This window comes from Trachurus japonicus, chromosome 6 (genome assembly GCF_045865225.1).
Source record: "Trachurus japonicus isolate A0001 chromosome 6, Traja_1.0".
NCBI classification, from domain to species: domain Eukaryota; kingdom Metazoa; phylum Chordata; class Actinopteri; order Carangiformes; family Carangidae; genus Trachurus; species Trachurus japonicus.
Window position 1 is genome coordinate 27,960,200 of NC_140912.1, and position 27,488 is coordinate 27,987,687.

General features: G+C 40.9%; 2 protein-coding genes across 3 annotated transcripts; both read left to right on the forward strand.

The window, feature by feature from the left end:
• Nucleotides 1–1,296: 1,296 nt before the first annotated feature.
• slc12a3 (solute carrier family 12 member 3) lies at nt 1,297–14,047 on the forward strand. Its single transcript, XM_085780105.1, has 26 exons — nt 1,297–1,715; nt 2,058–2,195; nt 3,016–3,091; nt 3,181–3,276; nt 3,501–3,640; nt 3,719–3,829; nt 4,726–4,837; nt 5,011–5,141; nt 5,357–5,441; nt 6,511–6,689; nt 7,406–7,513; nt 8,248–8,371; nt 9,159–9,260; nt 9,409–9,564; nt 9,673–9,772; nt 10,518–10,629; nt 10,747–10,884; nt 11,529–11,635; nt 11,813–11,895; nt 12,051–12,128; nt 12,244–12,342; nt 12,439–12,550; nt 12,712–12,798; nt 13,379–13,517; nt 13,626–13,693; nt 13,843–14,047. The coding sequence occupies exons 1-26, from the start codon at nt 1,422–1,424 to the stop codon at nt 13,982–13,984; spliced, it is 3,117 nt and encodes a 1,038-aa protein (XP_085636231.1). The 5' UTR covers nt 1,297–1,421; the 3' UTR covers nt 13,985–14,047.
• A 1,751-nt stretch (nt 14,048–15,798) lies between these two features.
• Nucleotides 15,799–26,520, forward strand: herpud1 (homocysteine-inducible, endoplasmic reticulum stress-inducible, ubiquitin-like domain member 1). 2 transcript variants are annotated; one of them, XM_085780106.1, is made up of 8 exons: nt 15,799–16,267; nt 18,081–18,158; nt 19,709–19,786; nt 20,794–20,987; nt 22,149–22,259; nt 22,403–22,774; nt 24,899–25,019; nt 25,372–26,520. In XM_085780106.1, exons 1-8 carry the CDS (start codon nt 16,106–16,108, stop codon nt 25,549–25,551), a joined length of 1,296 nt encoding a protein of 431 aa, XP_085636232.1. In that variant the 5' UTR covers nt 15,799–16,105; the 3' UTR covers nt 25,552–26,520. The 2 variants fall into 2 exon arrangements, with proteins under 2 accessions (XP_085636232.1, XP_085636233.1); XM_085780107.1 differs by having other exon boundaries at nt 20,800–20,987.
• The last annotated feature ends 968 nt before the right edge of the window (nt 26,521–27,488 follow it).

Genomic DNA, 27,488 nt, shown 5'->3' on the forward strand with positions numbered 1-27,488 from the left:
TGTAAATCTTTGTATGCAAGTCTCATAATGTGTCCTCATGTGGGTTCAGTTGAATTGTAGGAACAACTTTTCATTATGTATTAACAAAAGAGATTGATACTGACCTTGGCCTCTCCCTGTACAGACTGTTGTGTGCATACTGCGACACATGGATGTGTGTGTGCATGCACATGGAAGCTGGACATTTGTATCCATTGCTTTAATGAAACTGTGCATGGTTGTGTCTGTGTGTCTGTGTCTGTGTGTTGGTTAACTATTGTTGTAAATGACTGTGTAAACGAAAGTCTTGCACGATTAAGCAGCTTGTACCGCTTCAAGCAAAGTGTGATCCATCATTACACTGCAGCTGAACCTGAGAGGATACAGCAGTAAAACACAAAAGTACAAAATGATCACAGAGAAAGGTTACTGTGAAAAATAAATAAATACATGTGAGCATGTGTTAATCAAGGACGGCCATGTTTGCAGCCTGGTCGCTTTTTCTCATCAAAGCAACAAGTTTTCAGGCTACTTGAAATTCAAGCTTACGGGCTTGCTCACAGCTGGAGAGGTAAAAGACCAGTTCAATCATTTCCCCCCATGTCTGAAAACTGAAGAACCAGTTCAAAGTTTATTTTTTTGATGTTGAATATCTTTATACTGTCTAATCCTACTGTATCTTGCACAACTTCCTTAAAATGAGAATATTTCCTTATTATAATGAAAAACCATACACCTTTTTATGACTTTTTATGACTAGAAATCTTCTTAAAAAGCATAAAAGAAGAAACAGAGTATCATAATATAACACCTTTTAAGAAGCAGCCACTTTGTGCCCTTGTGCCGTCCCAGTCAAGGTTATCTAACAGGTCGATCTGTGTGTGTAATGATGCTGTTAAAACTTGGATCCTTACCAACCCCTCCGACCCCCACCCTGCAGAGATTAATCATTAATAATAATTGTGATTATACAAATGTACCTTCATGCAAACTAATCCAAACTCACGAGAACACCCCAGAAATAGACACATATTTTTATGTTTTAGCTCCTCATTTCTGGTAAATCTGCAGGATTTGAACTTTTGTGACTTGAAAGTGCTTTTATAAAAGATTCCTGTGAAATCACATGATTCCTAGCCCAGCTTTTTTTTTTTTGGTCGACCCCTACAATGTGAAATTGTCCATGACTGGTTTAATGGTTCCTGTAATAAGTCTGGTTTTACTGCTCGGTGGACCAGCCCTCTGACATGGCCTCAGGCTCTTCCTGTTCGGCTGAGGTCAAATATAAAAACCAACCCCTCACAAATTCAGCTGAAACTGAACAGAATGGCTCCGTCACCTTGACGCACCAACTGAGTGATTTAGAAAAGCTGAACCAATCAGCCACTCTACCACTATTGTGTTTTACAATCTTCTCAGTAGAGACCACTGTGCTGTTCCTAATGGAGTTACCAGCTGCGGGTGACAATGTTCACCTGGCTGCATACAGACCCAGTCCCACGGCAGCTCGTCTGTCGGTGGCCAATGGGATGGAAACACCCGGAGGTTTCCGTGAGTCTGAGTACAGTCAGTGTTTTGGTGATGGGAGCAGCGTGGCGTCCCGTGGATCTGATGCTCTGACTGGCTACGAGACCCTGGACTCCCCGCCACACTACGACTTCTACGCCAACACAGAGGTGTGGGGCCGCCGCAGACGCTTCAGACCGTCGCTGTACCAGCTGTACGCCAAGCCTGAGGTGAGGATGCCCAGCTGTCTGCTTCAGATTGCCTAAGTACAGATAAAAACTTCTCTTCATGGTGTGTCAGTTAGATTCAGGTCATGATCTGTCCTCCATGAACCTGATCCATTTTCTTTATTTGTCTTTAAATGAATCTGTAAGGTTAGTATAATATCTTAGTTTCATGACCTTAAGAATTACAAAAGAAAACACCCTTAAAAACATATTGAAATGTTATTTAACATGCAATAGCTCAAAATAAGTGAAATCTCAAGAACAACTGAGGTAATTGTTACACATCATAAAAAACTAAATACTAATCAGTTTATTCAATTCAATTATCAATCTTGACTGCACCAGGATGACTCCAGACCTCCCATGTATGAGGAGACCACAGGTGAGCAGATGGACGGAGGAGACAGCACAGAGGAAGAAGAGGACGAGCAAAAGGAGCCGCCGCCTGAACCTACTCGCTTTGGCTGGGTTCAGGGAGTCATGGTAAGACGTCGTGTTCTTGTTATGTGTGAAGCTCAAACAGCACCTTAAAATTTGATGTTCTATAACTAACTCAAAGAAAGCTCAGTTGAAATGTTAAACCCAAAGACCACATTGTTGTTGTGCTGATTAACCCATTATAAACCATAGAAAGTTAACACTTTACAATAAGGGTCCCTTAATTAACGTTAGTACATTATTAAGCATTAATTAATTGTTTACAGATATATTAACAATCATTATTATGTATTACTTATAGGAAACACAAAGCAGTTAATTTATGTTTACTACTCAAAGTTAGTTAATAAATTATTAAGTAATAATAAAAGTTGAATAATGTAATTAGTTGTCATTATGTATGCATTACTCAGCATTAATTAACAAACACATTAGTTTATATAATAATGCTTAATAATGTACTAACTAACGTTGATTAGGGGACCCTTATTGCAAAGTGTTACCAAAGTAATATAGTAAGTAATAAAAAAAATATTCCACTTTTATTTTGATATTGTGCTCTCATTCTGGTCAATACAACTTGCCACTTGCCAAACTAAGCCTAATTTCCAATGGCACCGATTCAGTTTAGTTAGTTGGACTTATCTTTTGTCAATATCATGTTTGTAACAACGGCACTAACAAATAAATGAGCAATTTATGTGCACTTCTGTGACTCTTTGGTGGAGATCTGGAAATGAGCTATTCATTTTGTATATCATTTGTACAGTTATAGATCGCAGTGATTTCCTTGTGGAAATCCTGAGTGGGTTTAATCAGCTCTGATGTATTTGGTAATTTCAGTCGGTGACTGTTTGTCTTGTAGATCCGTTGCATGTTAAATATCTGGGGGGTGATCTTGTACCTGAGGCTGCCATGGATCACTGCTCAGGCTGGTATAGGTATGTGTCGTAAAAAGTAGATTTACTCTGTGGGAGTCAAGGTCCGGCTGACCGGCTCAACGTCATTTTTATTTATGTCTCTCCATCAGGTCTGACCTGGGTGATCATCCTGCTGTCCTCTCTGATCACTGGGATCACTGGCCTCTCTACTTCAGCCATTGCAACCAATGGAAAAGTCAAAGGAGGTCTGTTCACTCACAGGGATACATGCAACAGCCAAATTACATGCAAATTTATACATTTAAACCTACAGGCTGACTAATGTATACCTCCATGCTCCATCACTCAGTCACTCAGTCAGTCAGTCAGTCAGTCAGTCAGTCAGTCAGTCTGGTCCTGTTGTTGCAGTCCAACCAAAATCGAAATAGAGAAGATTAAAATATCACTCCAACCTCCCTCTCTTGTGAAGGTGGCACCTACTTCCTGATCAGTCGCAGTCTGGGTCCGGAGCTGGGTGGATCCATCGGTCTGATCTTTGCGTTTGCCAACGCCGTGGCCGTGGCCATGCACACCGTGGGGTTTGCTGAGACAGTCACAGAACTCATGCATGTGAGTGTGTTTCCCTATGTTGCTGCCTTTATTTATGCTTCTTTATTATCTTAAAGTCCTCTGAACTTTCCTCTTCAGGAACATGGAGCTGTCATGGTCGACCGCACCAACGACATCCGCATCATCGGCGTCATCACTGTCACTTGTCTGCTAGGCATCTCAATGGCTGGCATGGCGTGGGAATCCAAGGTTAGCTCAACCAAACCTCTCTTGATGGCTAATGGACAGCAGTTCTAGTTTTATCAATACATGCACAGTTTTTTATTTTGGGCTTGGCTTTGGCTTTACCCCATCCAGCCAGCCATCATAACCGACCACAATCACCCCCATGGTGTTACAGAAACACATTGTCTCCTATATTAAGCCATGTGGTGCTGTTTTAGGATGATGCAAGACAATCTAGCACCTCCTATTTTGCAAAAGTGTTTTAGTTACCTTCTGAAGCATGAGGATCCTCCTAAAAGCCTAGAGCAAGCATACTCGACTGGGCGGCCCATGGGACCATATGTAGCCCAGAAGCAACCTCCGAGTGGCCCAGTCCCATAGAGAAAACCCAAGAAAAACACATTAAGTATTGCTACTACCTCTGTTTCTGCAGTTAACACTCTTTTTTCTAGTTTTTACACACTTTTTGACGAGCCTGTGTCAAATGTGACCAAATATTTGAAGGGAATCAATAAGTAAACGTCTTTCGATACATTCATTTGTATTAATTTACATTTTGTCATCACCTGCTGCTCAAAATTTCTGGCCCAGATACATTTCTTGAATAGCCCTGGCCTTACCATCATGACACTTACCATAGCCTGAACTCAAACATGTACAGAGGTGTAAGGTATACTTTGCTTGGCACTAAAATTCTTCATGTACATCCTGCTTAAAGGAATAGTTCAACATTTTGGCAAATTGGCCAATTGCCATAATCGCTATAGTCATAGCAGTAGGTTTGTTTATGAAAATGGGCCAATTTGCCAAAATGTTGAACTATCCCAACAATACCATAAAGACAAACCCTTTATTATGTAAACTTATGAGTTGCTCTAGATCATTCTTGTATTCACATGTCCTGTATCTGTCTTCCACAGGCACAGATCCTGTTCTTCCTGGTCATCATGGTGTCATTCGCCAGTTATTTTGTAGGAACGGTCATTCCTGCTTCACCAGAGAAACAAGCCAGAGGGTTTTTTAGCTACAAAGGTGAGTCAGGTGACACAGATTCTTGAATGCACCTCCGAGTTTTTATTTCTTAAAGAATCTGAAGCTATGTGGTAGTTTTTTTTCCCCCTTCTTTGTGAGAAATGATGATAGAAGTAAACAGTTTTGACATGACGATGCTCCTGCAGTTAAACAGAATATTTCACCTTTGACAGCGGATATTTTTGCTGCCAACTTCGTGCCCAGCTGGCGGGGGGCGGAGGGCAGCTTCTTTGGCATGTTCTCCATTTTCTTCCCCTCGGCCACGGGCATCCTGGCAGGAGCAAACATCTCTGGAGATCTGAAGGTATGGCAGTTCATTTCTCACTCTCTCTCTCTCTCTTTATCTCTGCCTCGTTTTTCTCTGACTTATCATTGGCACTCTGCCCTCGCTGCCTCACATACCATCCTGTTGCTGCACAGACTGGACAAACATCATCTTTCTTAACATACGTGAGGGAATTTATTACTCTTTTTAAAGACATTGTTTTAATGCCTTATTTATGTCGTGCTTGTTCCCAGAATCCAACAGTGGCGATCCCTCGAGGAACACTGATGGCTATATTCTGGACCACTTTATCCTACCTCATCATCTCAGCCACTATTGGTACGGTATCACCATAATCCGAGCATACCTGCATTTACATTGCTTTGCATATAGTGAGATGGTTGTTATTATGGCGGGATTTGTACCGGCCATACTGTTAAATATAATATGGTTTTCCACATTTTACATTTTTATATTAATAACTGTATAACCCATACTTCCCATGGTTCTCTCCAGATCTAGATCATATGGGATATAGATGAGTAATTTGCAATGAGATTAAAACACTGTACTCCATCTTGTATGTAGTTTTTAATAACACTTACAGAACAGTAGCCTACAATTTTGGTTTATCATATGCCATGAGGTAAAATATGCATCGTGCCTAGTCTTTTTCTGTATCTTGCAATGCAATCATTTAAAATGACTGCAAAAAAATATGCAAAAATGCTGATTTACTGTGTTCAGGCTCATTACGTTGTATCCACATACAGTAAAAAGTAGAGTGAACTCTGCAGCCAGTGAGTGTACAGTCTTCAAGTACAGCGTTCCCTTTGATGTACCAGCAGCTGAATAAGTTCTGCTTCTTGAAGTTATACCTTTGTAAAAACACTCTTACACTTAAAATGACCTTGCAGAGCTTTGCATATTCTTTTTATTATTATTATTATTCAGATCCCCCATTAGCTTCTACTACAGCTGCTGTTAATCTTCCAGGAGTCAGATAAAGTAATTCATGCACAGACAGTGTATAAACAAACAAGTAAACATTGACTGATACCCTGTATTTTTAGACAAAATAAATGTTTTTAGAATCATGTCAGATAACTTTAATAGGCATTAAAACAATAATATATTGCTGAGGATTAAGACAAACAAACATCCCTGCAGGTGGTTTTGTTCCTGGTGTGGTTGTTCTCATTATTTCTGTTTGAGTGAAGGAATTTGTGTAAATATATTCTAACAACTTTATTTTAGCAGCAGGTTGGACTATCTTGACTGTCTGTGTGTGTGTGTCTCATGTTGATGACAATTAAAAAGTGATTTTTAATGCATAATCTACACTAACAGCATGTGGATATTTTGCCATGATAGCAACATAGTGAGACACATGTTTGTTTCTCCTCAGGATCCTGTGTGGTCCGGGATGCATCTGGTCTGTTAAATGACACCCTGTCCTCCTCCTCCTCCTCCTCTTCCTCCTCTTCCAGCGATGACTGTGTTGGTTTAGCCTGTCACTATGGATGGGACTTCAGCGAGTGTATTAAGAACAACACATGCGCCCATGGCATCAGTAACTACTATCAGGTCAACACAAGCGCACACACACACACAATAAGTGCCAGAAATAGATTTTTCTGTCTTTAGGCTGAACCTGCACAGGAGAAAACAACGTGTTACTGTACATACATTTTGAATGAAGCGGTTGCAGTTATGACAGAAAACAGTTTCCTCCTGTTTCCACTCGAGGGCACCAAAGTTCATCAAAAGCTCGATTTGACTCCTCTTGTCTTTGCCAATGGCAGAAAACACACAAGTAAAAAACAAGTGACAGCTTCGAGCCAACACTAATGTCATTCTGCATCCAGGGCTCTGTGTACAAATCACTTACATTAGCAGTAGGTCACCTTGTATGCAAACAAACAAACAAACAAACAAACAAGTAGTTTATCCCCTGGTGGGAGAGATTAGCTCAAGAGATAGATATAGATATTGCAACCCTGCTGTAAATAACATATATATATATATCCAGTATTTATTATTTATCCCATTGCATTACTACCTCATTGTTTATTGGCACTACCGACTGACCACCTTAATCCACCTGCCACTTTACTTATCTATGTTTGTACTTGTACGTGTTCTCTGTTGTATTATGTCATTGCTCAGTTCTTGTTGCTGTCTTTCTTATGTGTGTACAAGTGAGCGCATAAACCGGAGTCAAATTCCTTGTATGTCTGTACATACTTGGCAAATAAATCTGATTCTGATTAAAGAGGTAAACAACACTCTTCTGTCTGCAGTCGATGAGCATGGTGTCGGCCTTCGGCCCTCTCATCACTGCTGGTATATTTGGAGCAACTCTCTCCTCTGCGTTGGCCTGCCTGGTGTCTGCTCCCAAAGTCTTCCAGGTATATGCACATTTTGGCAAATTGGCACATTGCCATAATCCTATAGTCATAGCAGTAGGTTCGTTACCTTTAATTGTCAGTGCGAGCTATTTTTAGAACGGCGGAGCAGAGCCGCGAGCTGCTCAGAGCTACACTATGGAGGCTATTGGGATTTCATGGTTTCCCTCATCAAACTCATCAAATACACAATCCAACAACTCCAAAACGCTCTGGTGGACAAGTTGTGACCTGCACATTCACCACACCATGAGATAATAACAGAACGAGACAGTTGTTTTCGAGGCAAATTCATGCAAAACCCCTGATGTACGTTCCCTTCAGGAACATTTTTCCATCAAGCAGTCTCTGTATTTGCCTCTAAAACAACTCTGTCTTGTAACGTCCCGTTATTATTTCATAGCGTGGTGAATGTGCAGGTCACAACTTGTCCACCAGAGCGTTTTGGAGTTGTTGGATTGTGTGTTTGATGAGTTTGATGAGGGAAACCAAGAAATCCCATGGGCCTCCGTAGCATAGCTCTGAGCAGCTCGCGGCTCTGCTCCGCCGTTCTAAAAATAGCTTGCACCGACAAATAAAGGTAACGAACCTATAGACTATAGGGACTATGGCATTGGGCCAATTTGCCAAAATGTTGAACTATCCCTTTAATAAAGTACATTGATGTTCATTTATTATGACATATTATACTACTATGTAATTTTTTTCACCCCATTTTTCTGATTTTTTTGTCGTAGTGTTTGTGCAAGGACAGACTCTACCCTCTGATTGGCGTCTTTGGTAAAGGTTATGGTAAGAATGATGAACCGCTCAGAGGCTACCTCCTCACGTACATCATCGCTGCCTGCTTCATTCTCATTGGTGAGTCTTTGGAGAAAATATCTGAGCCTAATTATCCACTTTGAATTTAAGCAAAGTAATAAAATGCATCCTAGAGCAAGAGACCACCTCTCCTGCACCAGCCTCCCTCGGAGAGCGCTGAGGCCGTGTATATGGCCTTCATGGGCTCAGGGCATTTACTATTCTGCAGACATAACAGTAATTACACAGGAATTGCCTAAAACATGATTTAACATTATGAATGAACTGATAATTGGATCATCCCGTATAATACAAGATCATGGTGTATTGAAAAATAAAATGTCCCTTTCTCACCCTACTAGAATGCAACACTTTGTTTTCACATGCCTGAGATAAATTTAAAAAATCAGGAAGGGCCAAAATAAATAAAAAATGATAATACATGGTCTATGAAAAAAGTGGCAATGAAAGGTCAGGGGACAGGGGCCCACTTCAATATTTTTCAGGGGACCCAGAATCACTAGCAGCAGCCCTGTGTGTAGTAGCCTATACACTATTTTCTTTCATTGGCTCTGCTTATTGTCATCTCTTATTAAACTATTTTATTGTGAGCTGCCAAGCCCTACTGTTGGATCAATAAAGTTAATCTATAATCCATCTTTCTGAAAAGACATGAATATAATTATTTTAGTTTTTAACTGTATTAAAGTTATTTTATCATAAATCTTTAAGATTTTAGTCCTATTCCGGTACCATAGACCATTAATATCGACCAAAATTGGGTTTTTGACATCATGACAATCTTGGGAAAATAACTTTTCTCTTGTGCTCTCTGCCTCTCTGCCAGCTGAGTTGAACACCATCGCTCCCATCATCTCCAACTTCTTCCTGGCCTCCTACTGTCTCATCAACTTCAGCTGCTTCCACGCCTCCATCACCAACTCACCAGGTAGAGAACTGGACAGTCAAAGTATAATATTCCTTGAAGCACAGAGGACCCCTGTCATCCCTGTGTGTGTGTGTGTGTGTGTGTGTGTGTGTGTGTGTGTGTGTGTGTGTGTGTGTGTGTGTGTGTGTGTGTGTGTGTGTGTGCACAGGTTGGCGTCCGTCCTTCAGGTTCTACAGTAAGTGGCTGTCGTTGTTGGGCGCCGTCTGTTGTGCAGTGATCATGTTCCTGCTGAACTGGTGGGCGGCTCTGATTGCCTTCGGCATCATCGTCTTCCTTTTGGGATATACACTCTATAAGAAGCCTGGTAAACTCACACCCACTCACAGTACTGTCACACTACAAAGAGCTGCCCCCCCCCCCACCCCCTCTGTTAGTTAGTGCATCCTTTGAACTGCTGCTGCTCTGTACTTAGCTGTGAACTGGGGCTCATCGGTGCAGGCGGGCTCCTACAACATCGCTCTGAACCAGTGTGTGGGCCTCAATCATGTGGAGGACCACGTGAAGAACTACAGGTCAGTGAGGACGTCATCACTCCTATAATTTGTCTTCTTTTGTCCAAAGCAGTTGTTGTATTGTTTTGCTGCAGTTGGTCATCCTGATCATGATTGGCTTTGGATAGATTTCAATTCATATACAATGTTTACCTAAATAAATAAATTACTTTACTTTACTTTGCATTACATATTATTTTTACTTTACTTTATTTGTTTATTTAGTTGGGACAGTGCATATTAATGGACAGTGAGTGCATGAGTACTCACTGTAAATACACCGGATTTAGCACTAATGCTAAATTACATCCGTAGTCCCCAAAACAATACAACAATTAACATAAAAAGTCCATAAAAACAGAGGACCGGTAGATAACAAAATAAGTACATTTACATAACTGCAGGAGGTTCGTTGAATTATAATAAAATATATAATCTATACAGTTGCGATTGACATGATTCATTGAAATATAAAAAAGTATATATATATACAGTTGCGATTGACATGATTCATTGAAATACAAAAATATATATATCTATACAGTTGTGATTGACATGATTCGTTGAATTATAAAAACATACAATTACGCATGCTCGGACTAGATTTACTTTCACCAAACTAATAATATGGAGGACAAGTTAACTGCTGAAGGCCAGGAACCAGGAGACATCTACAGTACAGTAAACAGGACTCACGGAAGCATTGATTATGTCGTCTAACGTACAATCAGATACTAACATCTCTGTGATGGCACTCCTCTGTCAGGCCGCAGTGTTTGGTGCTGACCGGTTCTCCCAGCAGTCGTCCTGCTCTGGTGGATCTGGTCAACTGTTTCACCAAGAGTCTCAGCCTCATGATATGTGGCAACGTGGTCAATGTGAGTACAACTACCTGCACAATATCATATATGTATACATATATTAATGTAATATTTCAATTATATTATAGAAAGGAAGAAAGGAAGCATTTCTGATTTGAGCCTGTATGTTTTCAGGCCGGTGCCTCCCCAGGAGCCGTGGAGAGAGCGAGCGGCGACAGACATGTCACCTGGTTGAACCAGCGGAAGGTGAAGTCGTTTTACAGAGGAGTGGTGGCTCCAGAGCTACGGTCAGGAGTCAACATGCTGCTGCAGGTGAGATTTACACCTCATCACTCTGCTCCGATCAAATGAACCTCATCTGTTGCACAAAGACAGATAAGTAATGTATCATTTTTGATGAACTGATCTTTTCTTATGTGTTGTATATTGATGCCTCGATGAGAAGAAGTGATCACCGCTGACACATCTTTACTTGCATTCAAAAATACTTTTTTTCAAGAAAGAACAATGTCAATGTCTCTCCTTCAGCCCAAAGTACTGTCCTTATTTATGTTTTCTAACCTCCATAACCCCGCCTTTTCCAAACAGAAGGATTTACCTAACCCGGATGGTCCATAAACTAAGACAACATCTAACCTATAGAGTTTACCCTCTGGCATTTAACTTCTTGACCAGGCATTTAACCTTTAGTAAACATAAACACAGGTGGGCCAAAGACAACATGGATTCAAGATTCAACAGAAAACAAACAGAAAACAAAGGTTTCACAGAGTACAACATTCTCAAACAGAATAATATTATAATATATAGATAATATAGGCCTACTAAATCCTCAATTACCAATCTCTGCTTTTTATCTGAAACTGTGAGAACCGACTGACTGATCCAGGATTGATGATGTTATGCTCAGTGAACCAGAAGATAAACTCACCTCCACTGCTCTGTCTGTCCAACAGGGGGCAGGTTTGGGTCGCATCAAGCCAAATGTTCTGCTGACAGGTTTCAAGAAAGACTGGCGCAGTGATACACCTCAGGCTGCTCATGACTACATAGGAATACTGCAGTGAGTGCTGAGATTAGAAATAAATTAGCTTTTAAATCACTTTTTTTTCACAATTAACCTGTCAGTGTCTGAAAATGTATTAAAAAAATATGACAAAATGACACTTCATTACCAGCCTGCACAAAGAGTATGTAATGCACCTGTATATTCATGTTTGTGTGTGTGTGTGTGTTTCAGTGATGCGTTCGACCTACAGTACGGAGTGTGTGTGTTGAGAATGAGGGAGGGGCTGGATGTCTCTCGTCCATCTCAATCACACGGTGAGAGTCCAGACGAGTCCAGATATCTATATTAGTTTGTGTAGAGTTAACAAGGGGCATGCTGGGAAGTGCAGTCCACATTCATCAATCATTTTTAAAGTAATTGATCACAAGGAAATCCATGATGACAATAAATTCCTCTGTTTTTATTTCAGTTAATCCAGGCTTTGATGGAGGACCAGAGAGTATAAACACCATCTCTGCTTCTCCTCGCATTAAAACAAGCACTACATGTACGTATATGCATGATCATATTATTATGATCAATGTATTTTACTCAAATCTTCAGAAAGTTTTGGCCTCGGTTGCCTTTGAATAGAATCAAAACTTCATTTCCCATGTTTGCAGCGTCTGTCTCCATTGACCCAGAGCCTCAGTGCAGCTCAGTGTTTCAGAAAAAACAAGGAAAGAAGACCATCGACATATACTGGCTGTCTGATGACGGAGGTCTGATGATCTATCGCTCCATCACCTCCATCTTTTCTTCCCTCTAGAATATTATTGTGCATTTCCTCATGACTTTGTGTGTGTGTGTTTCACCAGGTCTGACGCTGCTGCTGCCCTACCTGTTGACTCGCAGGAAGCGCTGGGCCAGATGTAAGGTCCGAGTGTTTGTGGGCGGAGAAATGGACAAGAAGGAGGAGCGGAAAGAGGAGTAAGCTCACAATAATTCATTCTTTTACAATCTAAACTCAATATAACACAGCCAGGTCTCTAGGTAAGCAGAGGCCTAGAAATGTCTCACCTAAAAGAGAAAGCATTTTTTAGTTGTTATTGACAGGTCAAAATGTGTAAAATGATTGTTTCTTTTGTCAGGGTGTTGGCTCTGATCAAGAAGTTCCGTCTTGGTTTCCATGAAGTTGAAGTGCTTCCCGACATCTACCATAAACCTCAGCCTGCGAGGTGAGGCTGCCAAAGCTCATATATACAATAATGAACTCGGCAAAACCCCAGAACGGCTGTAGCTCACAAAGCTCTGCTGTGTATATCATCTGGTTTGTGCTTCTTTTATTGAGCATTTGTTTGGGAACAAGAGCATGCACCATGAAAGTACAATTTGATATCTGATATTGTGGTGGGTTCCGGTTTATTATATGATCTTGAAGTTATGAAAAGGTTCCCTGACACAAATCTAACCTTAAAACCTTCATTTACTTCAGATGCATAGAAATATACAGTAGAGGGTTAATAGAGGCCGTGCCCACTGTGCTATAGTGTATATACTGCTGTTCTGTATGCTTTGATTTGATGGTAAACAAAACCTAAATGGCACTTTGTGAGTACAAAGGAAGGAAGGAAGGAAATCTAGAACAACTCCAAATGATCTCCTATAACTCTCAAAGTGTTATAAGCCTGTGCATATTCTCATTTGTCCAGGTCATAGTATCTCAAAGGAGGTTAAATCGAAAGCAACTGGACTTAGTTATTTGTCTAGGAAGTGTCTCAAAGTGTTCAAATCGGGCCTCCATGTCTGTCCCACCAGTGTTCATCAGTTCGAGGACATGGTGAGTGAGTTCAGGCTGGACTCAAACCCAAAGCAGGACGCTGAGTCTGGGCCGGGAAGACAGCAGGAGGAGCCGTGGATGATCACTGAGCAGGATTTAGAGAGGAACAAGGCCAAGGTCTGACAAACACACACTCATCTGGATACAGCAGATTTAGACTAAGGAGAAAGAAAGCTCAAACTTATTCTCTTTTCTAACTTTTCATGTGAATCTCTGTGGATCCAGTCTCTCCGTCAGATCCGTCTCAACGAGGTTCTGCAGGACTACTCCAGAGACGCTGCTCTGATTGTTGTGTGAGTATTATTCTTACTCCACTCTGTGTGAATGTTTCCATTAATGCTATATATTGTGTAATTGAAGGTGACGATCTTTAAAAGTCATCATAGGTGGATTTTTTTTAAAATAATTCCCAACCAACCTCATGTAATCTGTCTGCTGACAGCACCATGCCGGTGGGGAGGAGAGGAGTGTGTCCCAGTACTCTCTTCCTGGCGTGGCTGGACATTTTGTCACGTGACCTGAGACCCCCAGTGCTACTGGTCAGAGGAAACCAGGAAAACGTCCTCACCTTCTACTGCCAATGACATGTCCCCATGGCTAACGGTCATAACACACACATACTGTAGCCTAAAAAGCTAATTATTACTCTGACATTTTATTTAATCCTGTAATTTAAGCATGATTGTCTCATTTCTAGTCAAAAGTCTGACTAGAAATAAGATTTGAGTTTTTGCAGTTGCTCAAATTCACAATCTTGGTGATATACACATATTATATTGTATTATATCATAATGCGTGTTCTTTCACTGCCATGTTTTCTGTCCTCTTTGCTATCACTTGTCAAATAAAGGCAAAAAGGTGATAATGAAAAGTTTGTTATGTAACAAGACACTGGTAGACTGGTAGGGGCTGTCTCCCTATCTAAACCACTCCACCTGTGTCAGTTCTCCCATTAATCAATAATCTGCTTGCTGACTCTGAGCAGAGCCACATGTTTAATTCTACCAGGGCACAAAGACGGTCTTTATTCATAGATTTGCATGTGTGTCCCAGTTGTTGTTGTTGTTGTTGTTATATAATCATTGAAATACAGAACACACATGTGGTTGATTTTATTTGTTTTATCTTTTGTTTTTTGTTTTTTGCGTGTCTATGGTACAATGTAGCACCTATACTGAAACGTCCTTGAGGCAGTGAATTCTTATCAGCACCACAGGTGTTTTCTTGTCATAGACCTTGGCCCTCGATAACTCTTAGGGAAATAATCCTATTTGCTGAGAAATATCGTTAAACTGAAAAAGTTTGTAGTCATAGAGTATGTAGTCATTCAGTAAGTCCTAGTGAGTAACAGCATAATCACATTTGATAAATCACTGAGAGGAGTGACTAACTTACAAGTTATATCATCCAAAACTCATATCTCAAGTTTGGTTGAGTATTTTCTTTTAACATTGCAATAGGTTGAGTTCATCTCTAGAATTCACAGCTCATGTAAATGACTGATGCAATTTCAGTGGTTAAACAAATTTGCCACCTGAGGCATGGGGTGTGTCAGATGGTAAAGGTAAGAGCTCTCACTCTGTTCCAATTTTAAGAACAACAAACGCCAAATACAGCAGACCATTTTTATGTCTCAACTTAGTATTTGAAATGTATAAATGATTGAATGAAAGACTTTGGCAAATGTTTTTTCTCTGAAATTCATTATACTTGTATTCTTACACTCAAACAAAATGTGGAACTCATTGCCAAGACAGTTAGCCTATCATCACAAAGATTACAAAACTTCTGGCTTCTATGCAGTGACTTTTTGGATTCTTGTGTTATTCACTCAAATGACCTGTCTAAACTTTTGATTTGGACACAATAAATACTTTTCTAGGTTAAACTATTCTACTATATCTACTACTAGGTATCACATGATGTCATGCTACCAAGTTCACTTTTCCATGTTTGCAGAAAACTGATCTTTCAATCTCTCTGTTCAACAATTATAGCTTCAACCAGTCAATGTTACAATACTACAGTTTTTGAGAGAGCCAAAGGTACAACAGACCGTAGTCATCGAATGTCTGTAGGATCCAAGGAGACACAAATACACCTGAGTTGTACAGGTTAAGCAGACAGTTATACATTATTCTATTCAGTTTACTTGCTTTACCTTCCATAAGTCTCCCCGAATAACCAATGATTCTCTTTTTAACTGCAACACAAAGTGGGTAGGACCTCCCCAGCTCTCCTCTCCATAAACCATGTTGTTACCAGTTTGTTTGGGAGAGGGATATCTGAAAAAATGGCACATGAGTGAGCGCTCTATCGATGGAAACGATCTTCGGAATGAATAATTAGCATTAGTTGCGCATGCGCACATTGCGACGTTTCCCGGAGCTTCCACGTCGGAGCCACGAGCTTACATAACCAATCAGAAGCGGCCACCGTGTTTGGAAACAACATTCCTCCTGACTAAACTAAAGCCCCGTATGACTGCGGAGCGTCTCTGCTCGTTACACCGAGAGAAAGAAAGACACAACAGCCAGGGGAGAGTCAGCTGAGTCTCACAAGTTTCTCTTTAGAGACGAGACAGTCAGCGTTTGAGTCGACAAACCGCGTCTCAAACGAACGACACACGTTCTTATTTCAACGGCTGTTGTACTGTAACTGTAGCTGTTGCCAGGGGAACGGTAACAGTCAAAAAAGAAAAGAAAATGGATGTGGAAGATTCTCAACAACAAAAGACGACGATGATTTCTCTTCTCATAAAAACGCCCAACCAGGCTCGGGAGGACCAAGTCGTCGAGGGCATCGATCCGAACTGGACCGTGTATGACCTGAAAGCGCATTTGTCAACCGTGTACCCGACCAAACCGGTAAGTTTTTTTGTTTTTTTGTTTTTAATTAATGAGACGTTAACAAGCTGACGTAATCGGAACTAGGTAGTTCGAGTGACAGGCAGGAAGATGAGAGGCGCGTGCTGCGAGTTAACAGCAGCTTATCCATCGTGTGTTCACACAAAAGATAAACAACATGAGGGGAGTGGGGGGTTCAGTGGGTGTCAGCAAGGAGTGACTGAATAATCTTAATCCTGCAACCCTCAAATGATAATAATAACCCTCGGAGCTGAAGAGTGTAACACATGTTCAGATTCCTTCTGTCGAAACAGAAAGTGTTTGCATGGCTCCAGACGGCATTTAACCCTTAAAACTTGAGACAGAGCAAGTAAACAGTACATTTTCTTTTCTTTTCCTTCTTTTTTTTAACACTTGTGAAACATGGAAGGGACAACTCAAAGCATCTGGTATCTGTCATGGTTACAGGTGGCAGGTCAAGGTGTTTGAGGATCATGAATGAAAAGGACATGTTAATATTTGCTTTGCAAGGCTAAATTTTCTGTTTGCGCTCCTAAAATTTTCGGTTAGGGGCCACTGTGCTCCTAGTTGAAAAAAAAGTTGGGGTAGGTTTGGAGGAAATGGTGGAGACATTGCAGACAGGAGGAACGATAATAGATGACAAGGCAGTCTTTGGTATTTAAGTAATTTGGCACAGGACCTGAGGCTTTGACAGCTCCAACATGTTGCAAGGTGAGACGGTGCAGCTGTTTTTACATCCATTCTCAAATAATCTCGTGCACAACCTGTGGCTGCCAAGATTCCTCCTCCACCGAGAGACAAGAAGTCTTGAAAGCAGCTGTGTCCATCCATGACAGATGATGACGGAGGACAGATGTTCAGAGGAGGATCTATGCTTCAGCGGGACAGAGAAGATGCAAATAGGAAGAAGCGTTGTGACTAGGTGGAGCCAGGATGTGGTCGACTGATAAAACTCTCAGTCGAAGTGACAAGGCAGCTGCTGGAGCACTGTTAATGATTACTGATCAACTGATCAAGTGGCAATGACAATCTACTCTAGCCATGTGCATTTGCTGAGACACTAGTCTTTACACTGTGTCATAAATATACAGTACTCTGTGTATTGCCCTTTAGCGCAGGCAATGTTAAAAGAATACAGTGATCAATCAATCAGCCACTTTATTTATAGATAACTTTTCATACAAATAAATTGTAGCACAAACTGCTTTAAAGCAAACAAAACAAAAGAGAAGTAAAACCAAAAGCCACACAACTACACACAACCCCCCCACTTATTCTACATTTATTATACAATAATAGGCTAAGAAACGATTCAAATAGGTAAATAAAAGGAAAGGAAAAACAGAAAAACCTATAAGTAAAATCTAATGAAAAGCCAGGCTAAAATGGTTTGTCTTAAGTTTGCTTTTTTTAAGACATAATCTACTCAAATCCTGTTTGAAATCCTCTATAAAAACATATTTTTGTTGATGTTCATTTAATTTTGCTTTGATGCCACTAACAGAAGTTTATAAGCAACTATTTAGTGAACAGCAAAGTAAGAGACGCCCAAGATAACACAGCTTCACGTGTTTTCCCCTGTATAAATACACTTGTCCTCCTGCTGAATCCTCCAAACACAAAAATCGTGTCTGAGTTTTCCACTCAGCAGCGAGCGAGGTTAACACTACTATCACTGGCACTGTGGAAAATTCCTGGAGGTTGTTTCACACCCAGAAACATCACCCAAGGCAAACACCTCTCCAGATAAGTGTGACGTTCCTTCATCCCAAAAGTTTTCTTCTCTCTCATATTTGTTTTTCCTCTTTCCCAGGCTGTGAGTGAGCAGAGACTGATCTACGCCGGTAAACTGCTGCCCAATCACCTACATGTTAAAGATATCTTTAGACAGGTATGTTGTGAGAGAATATGTTTGTCAGATTTTTATTATTTTCCTAAAACCTAGCACTTTTTTGTTTTACCTTTTATTAGGTGTTATCTATTCATTTTTTAATTCACCATGTTTCCTGCACTCTCCGGCACTTAGTATGATATGGATGTGCATATCTATTGTACGTTTGTGATTGTGTGTAATTGTATGTTCTGTGTTGTGGCTGCAGCATGGGCCAATAAAATTAATCTTAGTCTTAATTTCCACGAGTCACCAGACACACCTAAACAAAGTTGATGAACCGTAGTCCAATGAATGGGACTGATGAAAACACCTTATCAAATGTAATGTAGTTCAGCAGCACTATACATTTCTGCCTCTAGAATAATCATCAATTAATTGTTCTTAAAAAGTCCTAACTACATTGTAAAAGTTAGATTTACTAAAAGTAAAAGTAAGTTAGACATTTCTAGTGTTAGCTTTGTGTGTACCTTTATGTTGTCGTCATTGGCAACCAACCCGGCTAGAGAGAGAGAGAGAGTCTCACCAACCTTTGTCTAATAATAAATGGCCACAGAGGATTTCCATGTCTGGTGAAAGGGTTGTTGTGTACGACTGCAGCGTTCTCCGTGTTGTGGGGTTTCTGTGTGTGAATCCCAGAGGAGGTTCACGTTACTGCAGAGGAGATAAGACAAGAGCTGGAATACACCCAACGTCCATAAAGAAGATGAAGTACACAACGTGAGGCCTTTGGCTCCGTCCATAGAGCTGTGGGATACAGTTTCTGAAGCCGTCAACATCTTTAGAAAGATTATTATTATTTTTCTCAAAACTGTGGACTCCAGTATCGACAACCAAACTGATCAATCTGATCCTGTTCTGTGGATAGAAACAATATAAAGCAGAGTTTATGGAGCTGGAAAGTAGGGATACACAATAACTATCGGTACAGATAATTATCGGCCCAATATTGGCCAATGATTATCGGCCCAAACACAGAGAAGTCAGATAATGAAATTTTTTGCAGTTGATTTGAAACAATAACAAATGTTGATTCTTCAAGAGTCCTAACTGTTGTTGTTCTTTTTATGATTACAGTAGTGATGTCGGTTATACTCTTATTTGGTTAAGTCAGAGGCAGAGCTATAATGTGAAATTAATCTTTACTCACTACATCTTATGCTTTCTTAACTTCAGGTGTGTAGTGTGCACTGAGTATAGTGTGTTGTGCTTGTATGTACTATTTGAAATGTTATTGGTCATTGGTATCGGCATCAGTTATGAGAAGCAGGAAGTTATGGGTTATCGGTATCTATTGGTAGAAAAAGACAGATTGTGCATCCCTACTGGGAAGTAATAACATTTAGATAAGCTACCAAAATATTTGGGTGTCAGACTGACCTGGAATTTGTTCCAGAACAGACGATCCCTCCTTTCTTCTCCATTATCTATATCGGGCTTGTTTTCACAGCTCCGACCACTCTTGTTGTTGTTTTTGGAATTAGAGACTGTTTTTATCTGTGTCCTTTGACCACGTAGCTTTTTCTAATCGGCCATTTATTTCCTCCCAGACGGACTCCACTCCAACGCTGCATCTGGTGTGTGCTTTTAGGAATCCACCCCAAGGATCGCTGGGAGCTAGACCCAAGGTGAGAACTGATTATATCTTATTTGATTGTGTTTTCAAGGTTTTGTTTTGTTAGAGTGTCTCACAGGAAATTCAGTGAGAAGATGATGCATTGTGGATTGTATTTTCATCTACTGTAACTTGGGGGAGATTTTTTCTTTTGACCCGTGTTAAGGGCCTGTCAGGTTGTCATGCCTGTGGCAGATATTTAGTGTCGTTCTCAAGGACACTGCAGCGAATGAGATAACTACACGCCTCTATCTCTGGTTGGGGTCAGGGTGGAACCTGATTGGTTGTGATAAAATGCTTTAAAGTAAGAACCACAGGATGTTGTTCATGTTGAACAGGGGATGTTTCGTCTTTAATTCCCCACGTACTCAATTTAATGGTAAAGTAAATTTGACTTTGACAGATTAGACAGTTTTTAAATCATCCAGAGTGGCTTTCCTCTCAGGGACCAAAACTGAATGTGTTGAGTGAAACTCCTGCTGGATATATTTGTAAATTGTGCAGCCATGTAAGCACAACAGGTTGTTGTTTCGGTTTCAGATTGTGTTTATTTTCAGTGGAAATATTTGATTATTTCACATTCACCTCCCTCATGGTTAGCAGTGTAGCATGTACTCCACCTGATTTTAAAACACGTGTGTCGTAATAAAACCTCCATTTTAGTTTTAGTCAGAAACAAACTGGTTTTGTCTGCTCATCACGAGGCAGCAGCTTCAGTCTGGAGACTCACAGCTGCACTCCTTCACCTCCACCCTCATTAGCATTCCTCAGTGGAGTGGAAAAGCTTCACTTCAGCTGTCATCCTGCACAACTCTGCTCCGGCTTCAAGATCTAAAGTGAAGCTAAAGATAACTCCCTTTTGTAGTTTCACAACGCTTTCAAGTGTCCTGCTCGGCTCGAACTTATGCTGCAAAACTTCTCAAGTGGTTGAACATCCCAACATCTGAAACAGATCTTTGTAGATCATACAGAGGGTTTTGACAGACACTCATGTTTTCAAACTCTTCTTAACCCTTACAGACGGAGCCAAGGAACATGGCAGTGTCGGCTTCCCCCGGTCCGAGCGGATCGTCCACGGTCCAGACTCCCAGCACACCAGAGCTGAGGCAGAGGAGACAGACCAGCTCGGCTTCAGATGCTGCTCCAGCTCACACACACACCCCCGCATCTCCACCATGGGCTGCTGCATGGTCTGCTGCCGCCGCTGCTGCTGTGTAAGTTTCAAAGGAGGAACCACATCTGTTGAAATGTCACAGTTGAAAAGTCACATTCACTCACACTGAAAACTGAAACGTGTGTGACTGAGATCAGGGCCTTAAAAGGGAACTGTGCAAGTCCGGTCGCTTTTCTACTGTTCCGCTAACCCTCCTCACGGCCCTGTGCATTTGTTTTCAACAAAGCTGGTGAGAAATCAATCAATAGATCAGTACGTAACGTTATATATCAAGATGTTACGGTGCTTATATTTGTGTAGTCTCATCTGTCATAAACAAGAGATTAAAGGTTATGGGACGCGTTTATCATAGTTCCTGAATAGACTGAAGAAGCATGTAAAGAATGACACATGCACTCAAGGAGCCTTCAGTGTGCAGTAACCTGTCATTATTTCCATTGTTTTGTATGAAAATATCAAGCAATGCACAGTTTGTATACTATTATCAATAACTGGCGGACCAACGCGATGCATTGTGCATGCAGCCGAGTGAAAGAGAGCGTGTCAGTCCCTTTACTGAAGCACACCGCTCATTGTCAGCCAGACAGATGTCTCCAGTAAAAGCAAATGTAAATACCCTCATCAAATATGTTTTGCCTTTTGTTGTGTCAGAGACTTTGAGGGAAGCTGGTGAATATCTGTGAATTTTACATACTGTCACAGTTGCAGTTGCTGATGCTTTAATTCTCCAGGAACAAGTTGAAATGGATTTTTAAGGATCAGTTTTATACAACAGCATTTTATTTGCCATTTTTCACTCACTCTTACTAAACAGTGTATAACCACTAGACTGTATTACTGTTAAAGATCCAATAATATATTTTCCAACCTTTAAGAAAAATATACAATAGTCATCTTGAATTTACACGTTTCAAGGTTATACACATTTTTGGCATGTTTAATGTATCTGTCCACATTGCTTTCGTGGTTGTGGGCTGGTACTTTTAGTGTGTGATTTATTAAATTGTATGGGGAAAAAAGTAAATATTTGAACTGCAATGATCTGTTAATAATGTAAATACCCTCATCAAATATGGAAAGTAAAAAATACTTCTATTGTGTATATTCAGATTGTCCTCATATTGTGGTTTGGTGAAGGTGCCAGTGATGATCAGCTGTTACTGATTTTAATGTGGTCTCATCTTTTCTTTTTTTCCTGCAGGCCTGGAGCACCACAGATGACTCAACCAGCCTTTCCCACCTACTCCCTGTACAGCCCACAGCAGCTCCTGTGGCTGCAGCACGTCTACGCCAGACAATATTACATGCAATAGTGAGTTGTCCTGTAAACATTTTTGCATAACTCTACTTTTTCCACTGCTGTGTGTGTGTTCGCCTCACAGGGTCTCACTGTGGAGATACTGTATGTGCGACTCTTTTGTTTCTAATGATGTTCATCTCATCCTCCACCGACAGCCAAGCAGCGTTGGCCGTAGCAGGCTCCGCCCCCAACGCCCCAGGCTCAGTCACAGGCCAGTACGCCCCGGTCCCGGCCCACCAGGTCCCCGTGCCGGCCCCCTTGGCCAATCAGGACCCCATCAACAACCTGCCCGCGAACCAGAACCCGGCGCAGGACGGCGGTTTCATCGACCCCGGCCAGGCCAACCAGAACATGCGGATGAACGCGCAGGGCGGCGCCGTGATGGAGAACGGGGACGACGTCGAGCACGACTGGCTGGACTGTTTGTACACGTTGGCAAGGCTGTGCATCCTGATGATAATCGTCTACTTCAACTCCAACCTGAGCCGCTTCCTGCTGGTGATGGGAACCCTCTTCCTCATGTACCTGTAAGTCCAATCTGTTTACATTATTTACAACTGCAACTACTACAGCATCACAGCACTCTTGTTATTTTAGTGACTTTGCATCCTGTCCTTCTCCTGAAAGCAAGAAAAAACCCAAATGCACCGCATGAATCATTAACGCAATACAAGAGTCTGAAAGGAGTCGGGGTTGTTTAAGTCCTTGTCCACACGAAAACAGAGCTTCACCCAAAACGATCTTTTTCTTGTTCACATTGAAAAGAAAACTCCGTAACACAGCATCATTTCAAGAAATATCTGCGTACACACGGATCCCCAGAAACAACTGAAACGCCTCCATGTGATTGTAGACAGCACTGCTTTATATATAATAATGGTTTGGATTTTTATAGCGCTTTACAGAAACCATTATTCATTCATACACATTCACACCGGTGGCAGTAAGCTACGTGTGTAGCCACAGCTGCCCTGGGGCAGACAGACTGGCAAAGCGTGGCTCCGACCACCAAACATTCATACACATTAACACAGGGCAAGGTGGGTAAGGTGTCTTGCCCAAGGACACTGGGACAGAGCCGGATTCGAACCCGTTCTACCGCCTGAGCCACTGCCGCCCCATATATGATGCTGATTATAGGGTGTATGTGTGTAAAATCAGTAGACTACCCAGCCCTGTTTCATCTGTCACTTGATAAACAAAAGCCAAGTGTAGCTGCTGAGTGACAGGGTGTACATGCAGCCGTAGGGCCTGGATCCTGTTTTACCAGAGAACAAACTGGGCTGTTTGTTGTCAAACAGCAGCCGTGTATGTTTAGGTCCCAGTAGAATGTTCAGAGTTTTCTAAAATAACAATCTACACACTTTGCTGAGCCAGGGATAAGAAGAATAAAACTGCAACATGGATTATTTTACTGGTCGTAGAAAACAAGAACAGGCTAAAACCACCTGTAACGCAATCCCAGCGTGTCCTTCCTGGAGATAAAAATGGAAGCCAGGTGTTTTTTCATACTAAAACATTTATTTCCTTACAAAGTGCAGGAAGTGTTTCCACCACCGTTTCTTTTTTGTGCCTTGAATTGATCACATGGACACTGAGATGAACCGAGTTCTCCTCCAACACAGCGTCAGACAATTTGTCCACACGACGAGCTATAAAAACAAAATCCAAAACAAATGGGGTTATGGGTAAAAGAAAACAGAAAGTCGCTTTGGCTGCTCGTAATAGTCAGTTAAATAAATCTGTGAGGAGAAACAGAAAGAGTGCTGTCTGTACATCTTTAGTTGGTTTGGTTTTATGACTGTGTACAACAGGACAATGTGGTCACTCACTTCCTCTCAGCCCAGTTTCCTCTCCTCAAAGTGTTTTCTGTTTTGCCTTTTGTTGTTGTTTTTTTAAAACAGGAAGTGTCCGAGACTTTGAATATCTGGGAATTTTACAAACTGTCTGTTCACAGAACTTCACCAAGACCAGAAACCACAGTTACAGTCAGGAAGCACTGAAAGCTGATGAGTTTTAAGGATCATTTACATACAACAGCTTTTTATTTGCTATTTTTCACTCACTCGTAATAATCCAATAATACATTTTCCAACCTTTGAGAAAGGTATAGTCATCTTTAACATACAAGTTCAAGGTTATACGTAAGGGATAATGCCCAACGAGGTAATTAATGGACGACGGGGAGGCGTGAACCGTCCCACGCAAAGTCCATAAATTACTGATAATCGGACACCTCGTAGGGCATTATCCCGCTTATACCTGGAGACTCCTCACACTGTTTGTAGTCATCCAGCAGAGGGTGCTCTTTATCTCTGCAACAACAGTCCATGTTGCCCTGTTTGCTTCCCATGTCCCAGTCTCTGTTACACAATGTCCACACAACACTTAGCACAGCCAACATGAGAGACCATTATCAATTTAAGTGAAATGGAAATTGGCAAACAAAAAGAAGAGTTTACTGAATTGATTTCTTTGTTAAACAAGAACACATTTCTGGAAGTGAGAGAAATATTCTCATTTTTCTGAGGAAAAAAACTGCACAGCTTCTGCTTTTCTTTGCATGTTTGTCAGGATTTGACAGTGGTCATAGAGGAAGTGACTCAAACCATCACGTTAACTTCTCTTCTGTCCTGTTTCCTTGTCCACAGACACACTGCCGGCTTGTTTCCCTTCAGAAGGCCACAGGTTCAAAGACCCGACCATGTTCCCCAGCCCCCCGAGGTCCGGCACAACCAGCAGAACGAGAACAGGATCCCCAACCCCAATCCAGTAAGAAACCACCTCCTTATGCTTTATTTATTTATATAGCGCCTCTCATACAGAAAATGCATCTCAAGGTGCTTGAACAAACAACATCAAACAATTAAAAACAATATTAATCAAAAACAATCAAAGGCAATAACACAGGTGATAAACAATAAAACGATAGCAATCATACAAATAAAAGTTAGCAAGAGGTAAAACCAAGTTAAAAACAGAAAGAGTTTTAATTGTGTTTTAAAAACATTTTTTAAAAGTTGCCATTCTCAGCTCCCTAACAATATACTTTATTTAAATGCGCTACTATAGATCTATACTTCCAATTATCTGTCCACTGATCAATGATGTCCCGTTTCTCCAGGCTGAAGAGATCGCTGACGGACAGGGGGAGGAGCCTGCCGATGGAGCCGAGGGACAAGGACCAATGACGGCAGTTTTAGTTCCTCCTCACAGGGTGTCGGCCATGTGGACGGCCTGGGTCTTCTTCAAAACCTTCTTCTCCTCCCTCATACCCGAGGCTCCTCAGGGCGTGGCCAACTGACCGCCTCGGACACAGGTCGACTGGAAAGAGACAGACAGCAGACTTTGTTTGTTCTTCAGCTGGGAACGATGATCTCTGAAGATGTTTGTTTAAAACGTGGGTTGGAACGGACGAGGGAGACGTACAGAGGTGTCGCTTCATGAGGAAGAAGAAAAACGAGGGCATTGTATACAAATCAACACCGACGTGGACTTTGCACCAGGATCCTGGACAGTTATTGCTCCAAGTTAAACACCAGCAAAACAAAACAGTGCCAAACCATCAAATTGCCAAAAAAAAAAAATATGTGGGACAAAAACAAACTTGATGTAAATAATAAGTTAATATCTGAATGGGACCACAGCTCTCCATGTGACCAAACACGCTCTGTCCACTGGTCTGTACCTGCAGCGACCAGTAGGTGGCAGCTGAGAGTAAAGACGTCGGACTAAACTCTGCTTCCTGTGAGGAGGTTTATGTTTACGTGTCTGCTGATTCCTCGGGATCTGAAATCAGCTTCACGGAGACGGATTTATTTTGTAAGAACAGCTGTAAGTACAGGACACTCTCAAACAGTTTCTGTAGAAGCAAAGAAAGGCCCCAAAGCATCTGAGCTCAGTTCATAGGATTCAAGTTTTAGTCTTTGACATTGATCTACTGTGTGTCAGGATGTACAATCACAAAAACCTTGAAGATTTTTGTTTATTTTTGAGGATTCACTGAATACTCACACAGACTTTGTCCAAGTTTCTCAGATTCACTGAGTTAAAACCTTTTAAAATAAAGTTAGAAGATGATCAAAGTAGTCTTTCAAAACTGTACATGAATTTTCAACATGAAATGCAGAGTAACTTTTTAATTATTGGGCCTTTCTTTACTTCCATACAGTCACTGTGCTGAACATTGAACATCCTCCATTGATTTTTTTCATCACATCATTTCAGATGATGGTGATTTTGACCAAATACAAATAAATAAGACTGTTTTTTTTCAGATGATGGTGATTTTGACCAAATACAAATAAATAAGACTGTTTTTTTTCTGCTAATTGGTATATTTTCTGTTGGCACAGGAATGAAAAAAAAATCATGTAAATATGTGTACACAAAGCACTTTAAACATGTATTTTATGCAAGCTTCTTTACCCATAGAAGGGTCATGGTTTATTATTATTCTTCACTTGAAGATTTCTAATATAAATACATGTAAATATAAGACCTGTTGGTTTTTTTCTGAGATGGGACTGAGTTAAAATTATAGGTCAAGTCTGAACCGCCACTCAGAGGAAACAGACTAAAGGTAAAAATCAGTGCTATTTAAAGCACAACAAATATCACTCGAGAAGAAAATAATTTATAATATCAAGAAACTGACTGTAGATTATGTTAAGTTAAGATGAGTTAACTTCTCATCTTTTTTATTATTTTTGCTCTCATGGGTCTTAACTCGGTTTATAAATTAAATTTGGTTTATTAATTAAACAACTCTCGATCGCTTCTACTGTACTTGTTCAGACATTTTTTTTTATTTTATTGTGTTGATTTATGAGGCAGGTTTGGGGTCGCTCTAGTCTTCGACATTATAATGATGTTGTGTTGTGTGATTTGAGGGCCTCTCTGTTTGTTTTATGTTTATTAACTGTTATAATTAGGGTTATGTTTGTCTATAACAAAGAATAAAATGAGTTTGACCGTCTTCTCTTCTATGAACTTAGCACTTTGATTCCCTTTGGGGGAGCATCGGTACTTTATAGGAGTTGTAAAGTTAAGACTTGAAGAGCTAATTCTTTTTTTTTATGTCTGTCTCTCTCTGTGAGAATTGCTTATTGACGGATGTTGCAGAATGAAATGTGTGTTAAAGACCTCCAACAATGGATGCAATAAATGTTCTTCCTAACTTTAATGGCTCCGGTGTGTGTTGATGTGTTGCTGTTCCAGATGTGGTTTTAATGGGGCCAG

Bases quoted from the DNA above. Each gene is read 5' to 3' on its own strand.
- slc12a3 (XM_085780105.1), top strand. From the start codon at position 1,422: ATGGAGTTACCAGCTGCGGGTGACAATGTTCACCTGGCTGCATACAGA. The intron at 4,838-5,010 runs GTGAGTCAGGTG...CACCTTTGACAG, and splicing joins AGGGTTTTTTAGCTACAAAG to CGGATATTTTTGCTGCCAAC. The intron at 13,518-13,625 runs GTCTGACAAACA...CTGTGGATCCAG, and splicing joins TAGAGAGGAACAAGGCCAAG to TCTCTCCGTCAGATCCGTCT.
- herpud1 (XM_085780106.1), top strand. From the start codon at position 16,106: ATGGATGTGGAAGATTCTCAACAACAAAAGACGACGATGATTTCTCTT. The intron at 19,787-20,793 runs GTGAGAACTGAT...TAACCCTTACAG, and splicing joins CGCTGGGAGCTAGACCCAAG to ACGGAGCCAAGGAACATGGC. The intron at 22,775-24,898 runs GTAAGTCCAATC...CCTTGTCCACAG, and splicing joins ACCCTCTTCCTCATGTACCT to ACACACTGCCGGCTTGTTTC.